The sequence below is a fragment of the Thermobia domestica genome, chromosome 18 (genome assembly GCF_964235325.1).
Source record: "Thermobia domestica chromosome 18, izTheDome1.hap1.1, whole genome shotgun sequence".
Lineage (NCBI taxonomy): Eukaryota > Metazoa > Arthropoda > Insecta > Zygentoma > Lepismatidae > Thermobia > Thermobia domestica.
In genome coordinates, this window is record NC_137471.1 from 49,893,385 (window position 1) to 49,907,738 (window position 14,354).

General features: G+C 35.9%; 1 protein-coding gene across 1 annotated transcript in view; it reads left to right on the forward strand.

Moving 5' to 3' along the window:
• The window catches only part of LOC145674803 (tRNA dimethylallyltransferase), a 540,225-nt gene extending 530,119 nt beyond the window's left edge, over positions 1-10,106 (forward strand). The window contains exon 7 of the mRNA XM_081745021.1: positions 9,621-10,106. Within this exon, the coding sequence (XP_081601147.1) occupies positions 9,621-9,944 (324 nt within the window). The 3' untranslated portion in view covers positions 9,945-10,106. The remainder of the gene's footprint in view (positions 1-9,620) is intronic.
• The last annotated feature ends 4,248 nt before the right edge of the window (positions 10,107-14,354 follow it).

Sequence of the window (14,354 nt, forward strand, 5' to 3'; positions counted from 1 at the left end):
TGGATGCCAGACATTCCTGTGCAAATTGCTGTTGTATGTCATACAGAAGAGTCCACTAAAATATAGGCTTGTTGTAAGAGACCTTGCATGCCTAGATCCAAATAGTGTGCCATCCATAAAGTTTCATAGTGTTCTTCAGTCACTGTTGGAGAAGAAATGGGCTACTCTCAAGGAACGATTAGCTGTTTATTTTGTATGGAAAATTTACTGAGCAGTTTAAAGATGCACTTGCTGGGTGTAAGTTGGACTTTGAGTGCCTGGATTGTTTTTACACAGAACTGTTGGATGCTTCAGAAGAATTTAAAGCTTTGTTGTTAATCATAAAGAAGCTTCTAGTTTTGTCTCATGAACAGGCTGCTGTCGAACGAGGCTACAGCGTAAATAAAGATCTACTTGTTGAAAATATAAAGGAGAAATCATTGGTCGGTTTGAGATTTGTATATAACATTTCCCGTAAAGACCTTACTTCAATCAACAGCACGAAAAAAAAATACTGCATCATGCCTTCCATGTAAGGCAGAGCTGAAGAAAATAAAGACTGTTGAAAGAGAAAGTCAAGTGCAGAGCAAGAGAAAAATGATAAATGAAAATGTACAGCAGCTGCAGAGAAAGAAAAGGAAATTGATGGAAACAAGTGAAGCTTTAAAAACTGAAACAAATCAGCTTGTACATGAAGCAGAGCAGAAGTTTTGCTTTAATTTTACTGACAAAGTCAAATGCTATCCCTAGAACAGTTTCGCTTAAATAAAATAAAATATATATATAAAAAAAAAAATCTATAGATGAAGAAATCACATAACTCCATACTTAGTTGAAAAACTTGTAATACAATTCCTTCTTTCCCCTAATTATATCTGTCACACTGTCATGCAGTGAAGATGTCATGTACGAAAAATAGATTTTTGTTGTTTGTAAATTTGTTCGATGCACAATTAAAATGTCATGTAGAAAGAATGAAATCTACATGTGCTGGATGTGGGTGGATCGGGTGGCTGTAAGGGAAGTTGGGAGACTACCAAAAAAAAAAAGTAGCACATTACGCTCCGCTTTGTATATTTAACACGTTCACTGCTGAGGACGCCATCGGCGTCCAGTACTGAATTTGGCATATGCGCAGGACGCCGAAAGGCGCTTGTCACTGCAGCTGATTAACTTTTCCGCCAATACCTGCATGTGTACACTAGTGCACTCACACTTTGTACAGTGATTACTAAGGAGCGAAAGTACCTTGCAGTGTCCTTCGTTTCGATCTACAACGCTTTGTGTTTATATAGGCATTGTTGAACAAAATAATATCTGTTCTTGAACTTTTGAATGATGATTTATGTTTTTGTGCCAATGAAATACATATTATACTCAGTAGCGGCTCGATACCATAAGCTGAGGTAGTTCTGCACAGTGTGTTTTTTGTATATTAAATTTCCCGTTTGCAGTAATTAATTATAAAATCTACACGAACCGCATATCTTTTAGCACTCTAATCGTTATACGTAAATGACAATTATAACCGCAACCAAAACGCTATTGTTTTGCTTATTGGGCGTCAGTGGCGTATTTAGGATTTTGTTCCGGGAGGAGCTATGCACAGCATATGAATAAGCACTTAATTTTTCCTTTGGGATGCCTACAAGTTTAAATGAATTTCGGGGGATCTTGAGCCTTATAGCTTCTCTCTAAATACGCCACCGTTGCGTGTAACAAACTTTAAAAATACCATACCCATATCGTAAGAAACAAGTTTTCAGATACCATAACAATTTCGGATTCACGTAATGTCTACAGGTAGAAATTGTATTAATACTGCTGAATTATAAATATTTTATCGTTTGTAAATAGTCTATCTGACGTGTCTTCTGCTGTACAAAATGTTTCATTACTCTATCATTAAAGTTCGGCATGATGGATATGAAATCACGCTCGATTGATAAGGCAGCCAAAGCATTGATTCTTTCCTGACATATTGTGCTTCCCGAAAATGCTTTAATTATTTTAAAATTAGAGAAGTAACGTTCTGCTTCAGCTATTGTCGTTGGGATAATTGAAGAATTTCCAAAAGGTTTACGGTTTCCTTAAAATTGTCACACAAATTGTGCTTGTTCAGAAAATTTGCACAAACTTGAACATGGAATACTATTACTTTCAAAGCGCACAACAATTACACTGAACACCGTTATCAAAAACAAGAGAAGGGAGCCTCATGTACATCACGTCGTGCGTCTTCGGCTTCTTCGGAAGTATTCGTGAGTTCTGAGCTGCTGGGAGTGTAGCTCTAGTAAATCCTATCTAAGAGACAAGGAAAACGTAATACAGTGCGGCTGGTGAAGATTTTGGTTTCAATGCTAAAGCATAGGGCAATCCGTGCACAGCTCTTGCAATATTATTAAGCTTCAGAAGATGTTTCCAGTAATACTACGATATGTAGCATGTCCAGCAGTACAATTTCAGGACACCGTTAGACCAAATATCATCATTACATGTTATTACCTTGATTAAATTAAACACAATTCAACTCAATTGAAAATACATTTGTGCCACTAAAATAGCTGGCAGTTCTGCAGCTCTGCAGCACTTATAGGCAAGCCGCCCCTGATAATACTGAATTTTTATTCAGTATTTATTTATGCCTACGCCATGATTGGGCCTTCCAAGAGAAAGCGAAATCCACAGTATATTAATGTTGATACATTTGAATTTCCAAACGATAAAAAGAAACAAATCTTAAAAAAAAAAACTTTGTCAGTTACATGAAGGGTGTTGGTCGACAAAACCAAATGGTGGCCTATTATCCATACGAACGGAAAACCATCAGATGGAACAAGAAATTTTGTTTCCACTTTTTACAGTTACTGTTATTGAATTCTTGGTTCCTTTACAGCAAATACAATTTGATAAACAAAATGTCGCTGTATGATTTTCGTCTACAAATTATATGCCACCTTTTGAAAGAATCAATAGGCCCAAGGAACTCTGCTATTGGATATACCAAAGAAAAGACAAGCGGAAGAAAATCATCTACCAACGGAATGTTCTGTTGGCCAAAAGGATGAATATTGATAAAGAAATGCAGGAAATGCAAACAGAAGAACATTGAAAAAGGTAACACCTACCATTGCGCGAAGTGTCCTGGACAACCTGGATTGGGTTTGCAGCCGTGCTTTGATGATTACCATGACAAAATAACACTTGTACAAGCTGTTCTGAACTATATATGTGAAAATTCTTATATATTATATTTCTTTCAGGTTATAAAATTGAAAATAATGAAGGACGCCTGTCGGCGTCCGTAGCACATGGGATGAAAAGTTGATGGCATATGCTGCGGACGCCCTTCGGCGTCCTTACAACAATTGCGCAATAAACATATATATTTGATGTAAAACTGGTATATTGTTGTAAAACAAAGCAAAAGCATCAATATCCAACAATAACATTTTTTAGTATATCCGACGACCTATGTGACCAAGCTCAGCAGTCAACGTGTTAATTATTGTGTATTAATACTGTACTTGTATTAATATTCACTGCATAAGCTACTGCACTTTTCATTTCACTGTTGTGAGTTTTGAACCTACACTTGCAATTCTCTTATACCTTCGTGTGTCGAAGTCCTGAAAAATTGGTGATTTGTCTTGGAAATGTTCTGGAATTTTGGGGGAGAAAGAGAGTGGAAACCCATTGAGATACTTCAGAGAGCCCATCACCCTTTATACAATTATTACATAAAAATTCAGACAACTAAATGGAATTACTGTCCATTTTCGAGTGTTATTCAACGCATGCAAAATGACACTTAATTAAACAATTATTACATTTGATGGACTTTTGTCTACCATAAATGGGCTGACTACAGAAAGGACAATTCTCGCCAGTAGGGGCTATAGTATATTGTCTATCAAATAAATTCAATATGCACATGCATATATACAAAACAATTCTACACACTATTGGCCCTAGTGTGAACTAAAATAAAGAAAAAGAAAAAAGGTTAAACATAATACATAAAATTCACAAAAATTCGCTTCTCGCAGATTCGCACTTCTCACTTACACTTACGTTTGGTACTGACAATAATATCCAAACAATATATATTGATTATTCAATTGCAAATATTATTACATTCAGTTACTTTTATAATTTAATATAACGTTATTTTTTAAAATCTCTCAGTTTAACATGTGGTATAATTATAATCAGCACAAGAGACTTCTTTCTTAAAAACAGTCAGTCGTACAAGTCATACAACGCGGTCTTGTCAGACAGCAATATGCTCAGGAAGGCAACGTGTCCACAGCACCACCTGTGCCTCTAGCTATAAGTTGAATAAACTCCCTGTATATAAAAATAAATATAGACTACGCTGAGATAATGTGGAATGATGTACTACAACATAGTCTGTGTTAAGCCCACTCACTGCACTGTAATTTTACCTTCCAGTTTTTTATTATATATCTAATTAAGATATTTGTTCCGAAGGCAAAGAATGCTTAATATGTTCATTAATATTTAAATATATTATTTGACGCATATTCATATAATTTGTAAAAATACAAATAAATAAAATAAAATAGTTAATTAGTGCGTTTAAACTATACTGTAATTGTACTATACTGTTTCGGCAAACATCGTTACCTTCATCGGTTGCTCATAGTAACTTAAATGTAACATATCTTTTGGCAGATTGAGCACTGATAAAGTTAAACTTTTCTAATGCAAATTCCTTGTATTTGATGATTTTTTTCTGTTTATTAGTGCAGTAAACAGTTTACACTCGACCTTTTGTAACGACAGAGAAAGTGTCGAACTAGAGTGAACGAAGAAGTTACCTATAAAACCAATTCAGAGAGAATTAGGACAATGAACCATTCCTGTGGGATTAGTTTCAGAGGGATTGTAAGCATTTTTTTCTGTTGTTTTTCGTCGCCCTATTGTAAACTGAACTACAGTAGAATTTAAAAAAAATTTGAAACTGTTGTAAAGCGAATTAAGGTAAGATAAATCCCTATTAAAAAAAAAAAAAAAAAAAAAAAAAGAATACTTCAGTATGTTTAGGAATTAAAAACGTGAAAAATACAGCATTTGTAATTGAAATAAGAAGCGGTAAATTAAACACTAAAATTTCTAACTCGAAATAATGAAGATAAGCCTCCTGTTACATGCAGAAGCTGAAAAATTATCCCACGTGTGGTGTTCAAATAATCTATAAATACAGGTATACCTGGTGATTGTTTCCAGAGAACTTCTAAAGAAGAAAGTACGAAATTGTTGTACATATCCATTTAATAAATTATTTACAGCATTTTTACCACTTTAGACAACAGTTCAAAGTTTTACAGCATTTACATACAACAATTATTGGTTACTTTCGATTGAGTAGATAAATGATTATATTTTAAATAAATTAATTAGTTTTTGTAGTCTATCAGTTACAATTATTAATTACGGTTACAGATAATAGTGAGAGTTCATTTTATTTTATTTTATTTATTTATTTATTTATATTTATTTTTATTTTATTTATTTATTTATTTATTTTAGCTTTTCAATTTGATGATTGTGTCTTCGATCGTACAGCATTTTTTTTTTTTTAAATCTAAAACACTGTTTCTATTTATACGGACGTACCCGAAGCATTTTTAAAGCACGCAAGAACATGTGCGTGGGTACATTTTTACCGTTGAGCATGTCTACAATCTCTTTAAGTTGTTCAAGTCGTTATTAACCGCAATAACTTGACCACATTTCTTGCACAACATTCTATCCATATACAGTCATGGAATTCTTTGGAATTTTACGCATTTATAACGATTTCAAAGTTTCTACCTAAATCACAAACATACATCAAATTAAAGAAAATTTTATATAGAATCCAAATCTACTCTCCGAAGTTACGTATCTTTACAACTATTGGTGAAGTTGTTAAGTGAAGTTAAATGAAGCGTACTCAATTGAATTTGGCTCAAGCTAATACTTGGTTGGATGTCTACGCTTAGTAATAATGTCTTTGAATCGTTGTGGCATGGAGTTTACTAAGTTTTTTAGTGTCTCTGGTGAAATGCAGTGTTGCCAGACGTCGTTTATTGCTTGAATTAGCTCAGCTCTCGTTGTAGGATGTTTTGCACGAATCATATCCTTCAAAACCCTCCATAAATTTTCAATTGGGTTTAAGTCGCGCGAATTACCAGGCCAAGGAAATAGGGTAACATGACGTAAGGACAGCATGTAGTCTTTTATAACTCTGGCACGATGATAAGGAGCAGAATCGTCTTGAAAAATAAAGGAACCACCGTTGAATAAATCTCTAACCGCAGGTATCATTGTCGTTTCGAGAATATGTTTATAAGTTTGTGCATTAACAACATCACAAATGTGAATTTTACCAATTCCACTAAAAGAAAAACCTCTCCAAATCATTACACTGGTAGAATACCTGGAAGTTTTTACAGTACACGCAGAATTTAATGCTTCACTAGTCATGCGATAAACTCTAGCGCGTGAATTATTACCACAAATGGTTATGTTCGTCTCATCACTAAACAGAACTTTGCGGCACTGGTGATTTGTCCAATCCTTGTGAGTTTTGGCCCACTCTACGCGCCTATTACGTTGTTAAGATATGGCTTCCTGACAGCTCTCTGTGAATGCAAACCCATTGATTTTAATCTGTTTCTCACTGTTCGCTGACAAACGTCGACACCAGATGTTTCCTTCCAACTTCTAGCAAGATTTGCTGATGACTCAAAACCTTTCTGCAAGACACAATTGTCGCAGTGCACTGTTCTGTCTAGGCCAGGATTTCATTTCTCGACCACATTTGCCAATTCTTCCACTTTTTATGCACCCTGCTTCCCGAATCTTAACCAGTTGCCTACCCACTGTACTTTTATGCAGTTGTATAATTCGGGCTATTTCAGCATTAGTTTTGTCACATTCACTTAATGTTTTAATTCTAGTGGCTTTCTATGGTGTAATGTCACACGTTTTACCCATGTCGATGTCCGATATCAATAATTTATAAACGGTAAATCAATATTTATGGGTAAAACTATCACTTTCAAATTTGTCAGTACAAATAACACTACTAGAACAAGACAATTAAGTAACCCAGGGTACCTACACAACAGGTAAGGAAGCAGAAACCCTACTGCACGCTTGGAACGTGGATTACCTTATTGAGTGCGGACCTCACTGAAAGCAACATCGAGTCATCCATTAAATGAACATTTAGCATGGCGGATTTGTGTTTCCTTTCCCACTTTGTTGAATATCATTAATTATTGTTTAGATACTTAACTTCTCTGAGTAGATTCGGATTCTACATAAAATTCCCTTTAATTTGATGTATATATCATTGTATGTTTGTGCATATTTAGGTAGAAACTTCTTTAAAATCCTTATAAATGCGTAAAATTCCAAGGAGTTGCTATTAATTTTTCCATGATTGTATGAGGATGGACATTGGGAAAGTTTTATTATTATTATTATTATTATTATTATTATTATTATTATTATTATTATTATTATTATTATTATTATTATTATTATTATTAGGAAGTGACAGAAACCCTTGTTGAACAAGACATCTATGTAGTTATGCCAGTGAAGTCCTGATTTTGAAGAAAATGTAAAGAATTGACAATTTTCAGCATTTAGGCTATAGTATAAACAATATTGCAATATCCCCTTATATTAACAAGCGACACCACGTGCTTCAGTACAAACACCACCAAGCAGCCGACGGATTCCGTCTCCGAATAAATACGAGGAGGACAGGAAGAGTCACGAAGAGGACCCCTTCAACCCCTCCACAGGCTCCGTCTCCAAAAGACTGGCTATAAACGATGGTAGAGGCAGAAAAGATCATTCACCAAGTGATCACAACCTACTTATCTCTCCAAGCTGCTCTGGGCGCGAGAGATTCCTCATACTTCATCTCTGCCCTGCTTCAGGCAAGATGTTCCTTACCCATTTCCACTCTGCACTGGGCAGGAGATACTATCCCACCACTGTACTGCTTCGGGCTAGAGGTTCCTTACCCATTTCCACGCTGCACTGGGCAGGAGATACTATCCTGTTTCAGGCAAGAAGTTCCTTTAGATCCAGTTGCATCGGGCAGGGTCATTCCTAACGAACTACCCACAAAAAAATACCTCCGCACTGCTATGGGCAGGAGGTTCAACTTATAGAGGAAAAGATTATTAGAGACAATGCTCATTTGTAATCCAGTACATAAACTGTATAAAAACTTATGATAAAAAAAGGTGAGGGGAAATCTGTGTACCGTTTCTCTACTGTACATTACAATATGGAGCAAAATCGGCAGAATAAATTTCGCCGAAATTGAAGCTTAGACTCCACAAAAGAATAAGTACTAATAGACGTTACAGGATACATCTTAATATATAACAATGGACTTATTTTTGAACCTGTAGTGGTTTCTCAGTTTTAGTTAAATATGTACAATATTTCGATCTTCCCGGATCGGAAGTCATGATCACGAACTTTTTTCTTTTAAATCCGGCTTACTGGAAGATTATTTCATTCCCGTCCTGTGTTGATTTGTGAAGAAAATTCCAAGCGAAACTTAATTCCAAGAAACACGTATTTCACTTTTAACGCGTAAGTATCCGATTTCTGTCACCACAGTTTTTATGTACAATTTCTTATTTTCAATATTACTGCGTTAAAATTACCTCGTTTGTTCCAGAAACTGAACAGGAACTTTGATTTAAATTAACAAAAAAATTTGGCTACTTACCAATGAAAACTAAATATTTTCCATATGTTTCGGAACTACAGGCTAGTTCCGTCTTCAGTAGCAAGGTAAGAAGGATAAAAACGGATGGGAGATGAAAGGTGTCCACAAGGAATACGTACCACTAAATAAATGATAAATAGATGTTATTTCTTTAGTAGCAGTATGTTCTTTGTTTTACATCTTTAATCTCCTATCCTTTTTTAACCTTGTTTCCTTGCCACTGAAGAAGGAACCAGCGTGGCGTTCCGAAACATGAAAAATATGTAGGCTTCCCAAGGGAGTATTCATTGGTAAGTAGCCAATTTTTTTGTTAATCTGAGTCATCCTCTCGTGCACCCATATAATTTTAAGGAATTTTGATTGTTCGTCTGTTCATTCTTCTGTTTAACTTTCTAGAAAAAATGAGAAAATTTTAGTCAGTAATATTCACATAAGAACTGTAAATATAATGAATTTAAACAATTGCGTGTGAATATAGAGCATACATGAGAATATTAGTGTTGAAAGTGACTATATTAAAAAGAGAAAAAAAGCTTGTGAGCAAATGACTGTTACAAAAACGGGACTTGTTTTCGTCAAATTGTCAGTGAATGGATACAAATAGGATACTCAGGCGTTAAAAAGTGAAATATGTGTTTCTTGGAAATACGTTGAGTTGAAAACAGCACAAAACAGTACAGGATGGGAATATAATGAGCTAGTGAAACTAAAATTGAAGAAGTACTACGGGTGCAGAGGTAAGTTCATTGTTATATAACCAAAATGAATTTTGGTGTGTTCATTTTTATCAAATCTCTAGCATAAAGAAACAGGCATTTTGCTTACCATCTGATGCCTAACGACCAGTCTTTCTCTTGTGTTACAGGTGCCACCCGTTTATGGACTCGATGCAACGGATCCTAGTAAATGGAATGAATCAGTTTATGCTCCTGCTGTAGAAATAGTGGAAGCCTTCCTGAAAAACGAGCAACCTGCGCAGAGACCTCTACCAGTGGAAGCTGGACAGTTGAACGAACAAATAAGTTATAATTGTGAAGTGTGTGATCGCGTGATTGTAGGAACAATACAATGGAAAGATCACCTTGCGTCGAAGAAACATAAAAAGGTTCTGCAGAGAAAAGAGAAGAAGAAGAACATTTCAAGTGAAAAGCAGCAAAGCAGTGTGGAGACAGTAGTGACAAGTGAGTGAATGCTTGAAGTCTGGAAAGTAAACACATGGACAAGTTTCATTTAGTGAAGTGAAGAATTATTGTTACAAAAGAAATACAAAAGAAATAATACGTTTGTGTTTTGCTGTCAAACTTAGCTTGTAACCTATTTTGACTAGAGTATATTTTATACTTAAATTCTTCCTGAGCGTTTCATTGAATACCTTAGCCAAGGTACAAGAATGAAAATTTACTCCTTGCTTTACTAAAGGTATCCCACGAGTTGTCGTTAACTTCACCTTCTTCGTAAATATATGGATGGATATACTGCGTGCCATAAAGTTCATCTGTTGTCATTACTCTTTAAGTTATAAATATTCTGTTCTTTGACAGTGTACAATCCAAAGTTGCCAAGTCTGAAATCCAAAATATTCGTAAAACTCCGTTTTTTTTTTTTTTTTTTTTTTTTTTTTTTTAAATGAAAATATCAGGATAGATATAGGGTTATTCAAAAAGCGTGCCAGTTTTGTTACATCGAATTATGAACTTTATGTTTTCGAAACACACTAACAAAATTCATAAGCATGTTGATTACACATTCCGATTCCAGGTATGGTGAATGACGTTGGGCATATGACCTCCTCTACTGCGCTGGCATGCAGTAACTCTGTTCGTGAAATTCGCTATGGCTGCCTGACAAGTTTCCACTTGGATTTCCCCGACGACTCGTCGAATTTCCTCTTTTAATTCACGGGTGGGACGGGGTTTATTGACATACACCAATGATTTGAGAGTACCCCAAAGATGGAGATCATATTGGAGAATTCTCTGTACTGAAGAACATCCTATGCTCAATTCTTGGGAACGGCGAGAAACCGATTTCATTGGACTAGCAGCCACACCCGTTACAAACCACCGCAATGTTTTGCTCAGAACGACCACTACAACGATGCCCAGTACTTTTAATTTTCACTGTTGAACCTGTTTCAATGAACTTTTTCATAAGTCTGCGATCTGTTAATTCATTCGGTGCCTCATTTCGCCTTAGAACCGCGCTTATCTTTCTCCATTCTGGTAAAAAGTTTTCACAATTAGCACACGTTGCGCCATAGTAAACTGCTTCATGGCTAGACGGAGACTGAAGAAATGCGAGAAATTCAGACTAAGGCGACAATTGGAATGTTTGTGGGTAGAGCAACAATACAAAACAATGTCGGCAACCGAGAAACAAAAATTTGCCAGACGATCCCAAACCGGCGCGTTTTTTGAACAACCCTTATATGTAATAATTATTTGTATTTATCTGAGCTTTCTTGCTACTTCAAGACAGTACACCTATTGAATAGATAATGCCGAAATAGAGCAAGTGAAATAATTTCTTCATGCAGCATTCAGAGGCAGTAACATTCGCAATAACGTCTTTGGGAAAATGACAATAGTTTACCAAAAATAAACGTACAGATAGATATCATAATAAGACAGTTTACACTTATTTTTGAGGCGTTGACTTTATCGTTAAAAATGAAAGTGACTCCGTTTGTCACTCCATATCTCTTGAACCACCCGAGCGATCTCGATTAAATTTTCCACATATATGAGATTCCGGCCTGGGATGATATTTATCATTTCACTTTGACGGTGCAACTTAAAGGACGGGAGGATGAGATGCTTAAAAATAATCGAAAATAACCGATATTAGTGTCGAATCCATAGTTTTGGGGTCGCTGAGATGAACAGAGATGCTTCCGATGCCGTTTAAATCCAAATTCAGCCCCCTTTATGTCCAAAATGAAACGCATTCTCTCCGTGCGAAGAACGAGTATTCTGCTAGTGTACAAAAAAAAAAAAAAAAAAAAAAAAAAATCATTCAAGAGGTTTTGTTTCGGTGGTGATTATCCTTCGAGATTCTTAAATCACGTAATTATTTCCAAATAAATACAATATATTTGCAATAAAAATTTAAAAAAACAATACAATACAAAAGAATACATTAAAAAGAAAAAATAAACATTATATATAAGATGCTCCCATTGATACGCAAAGACATTGCTTATTAATTTAAAACTGTTATGGCTTGCGTAAAAATGCAATACGTTATTCTTCCAATCGAAGGCTTTTACAGTTCCTTCAATTGAACATCAATGAGAAAAACGGAATTTTTCAGGGAATTGAGAAGTGCATGCAAGGGTCGGGACTTCTTTACGTCCTCTTGCCTATACGTATTTCAACTTCTAGCAAGGACTAACAGCTGTTGTTTCGTCCATACCATACTTTCTGATGAAGCAAGTTGTTCTTTGGTGTGTGTGCCGACGACATTGTATCACTATTTCACTGTTGTTTTTAGAGCTGTTCGAAGCTTTTCTACAAAGCGTTATTTTTTAATTTTATGATTTCACTTATTAAACAAGTACATTTTCTATGATAGATTCAAACCTACGATCTTCGGTTTTGTCAATTTCGATTTTTTTTTTTTTTTTAACCATGTTAACGTGGGACTATTTTTTTCACTTTATGTGATGGTTAATTTCTTGATTTTATATAAGAAGATAGTTACAGAAGTTTGCTTTTCACGTATTTCGATACAATTTTTGGTGGATTGCTTCATAAATTTGTGAAACAATGTTTAGATACAACGTCTAAATCCATTTTAAGGTACACGACAGCCGTGCTCTTCGGAATAAAATTCCAAGGTTAAGTGCTAAGTAGTGTCATTTTGGCTCTACGAAAGTCCCTTGTAACAGTGTGGAAGAAAGTTGGCACATGTTTAATTTTTTTTGCTTATAATTTAAAGCAAACCACATATCGGAGTATACCACGTTCCGTGGACCGTTTGCAAGTTTGCTTTACTGATGATTTTTCCACTGATGCCGTAACTTCTCTGCAGTGTTCCTCTCTTGTTGATGGCCTACCGTTTTGTGGTTTATCCTTAACATTGCCAGTAGAAAACAGTTTCTGTTTCCAATGCAAAAGTGTTCTCTTTGGAGGTGGCTCTCGTCCGAAACGTAATTGGAAATCCATATGAAACGTTGTTTCTGTTCTGGGCCTCTCGTGAACCCAAGTGCTTGTGACGATGCGTTTTTCAATGGTATAATCACTTGTATCAATTTTTGTTCATACCTGAAAAAAAAAAGAAATACGTTGTACGAGGGTCGCTCAATAAACCCTTAGAAAAAGATTTTAAAAATCATTCTGGGTAGATAGCTCGATACATTTTTTCTCAGCGTTTTTTCAACTTTTTTTTTTAAGACATCCAAAAAAGTAAGATTTCGGAAGATCCTCAAAATAGATATCTGCTTGGACGATGACCTCCTCGTTCGACGTGAATCGTTTTCCGCTGAGCCATTTTTTCAAGTTCGGAAATAAAACAGTCATTGGGGGTTAAATCTGATGAATACGGTTGATGTAATAATTCTAATTTTAATTCCATAATTTTCGCCGTCAAAACTTGTCTTGATGGAAGAGAGTTTTATTTTCTTTGCCAAATGAGAACTTTTGTTTTTATTTCTTCTCTCAACCGGTGCAATAACAACGTTTAATACTCTTCATTTATCTTTGTCCTTTTTCCAAGTAATCGAGATAGATGGTTCCGCGTGCATCCTCAAAAAACTCTAACCATCGCCTTGCCTGCCGATTTCACTGTCTTCCCCTTCTTTGGAGTTCAATCGCCTTTAAAAAACACTGTTTCGACAGTTCCTTTGTTTCTGGAGTAAGTAGTGTACCCATGTTTTGTCCACTGTTATGTATCAGCACAGAATCTCGTCTGGATTGAGACGAAAATGCACCAAACCAGCCTCCGAATCAATCAGATTTTTCACTGAGAGCAAATGCAGCCGAGATTATTTTAAAACCCAATTTTTAGTGCAAAATTGAAAACCCTGTACCTTGTGATATTCCTGTGGCATAACTAACGGCCCCGCAGACCCCGCCATGCAGGGGCCCACAAAACTTTTATATAACATAGTAAACCTGAGTACGTAACTTGGTAAACTTTAATAAAATAAAGAAAGCTTTTTAAAAAAACTCTTCGCTGGACAGCTGTAGTTGTCAATAATCCGCCATTTGCTGCTGCTTCTAAATTCTAACGAATTCCTTGCATAGGTCTTGGCCGCATTCAAGGGCGCCCATGTTGTAGTTTCCAGGGGGCTCCAGTTCTGTTGCACTCCGTTCTCCACCTCTGTCGTCTCAAAAACTTTATGAGCACCAACCATCGTCAGTAGATTTTTCAGTAGAGCTTCAGGTCAGTAGATTTTTCTCCCTGTACCTAATGGTTTTCCAGCTGAAGAAGTCACCACTAGTCCACTTCCCCCTCGTCCCTTTGCAACTGAGGCAAGAGACAAATAAAGGCCTTGTCAAGAAAATCATGGGTGTCGCCAAATAAATACCGTTTTGCGAACAAATAAATGAGAGAGAGATGGGGGGGAGGCAGAGATTCTGGGTGTGAGTGTGTGGGT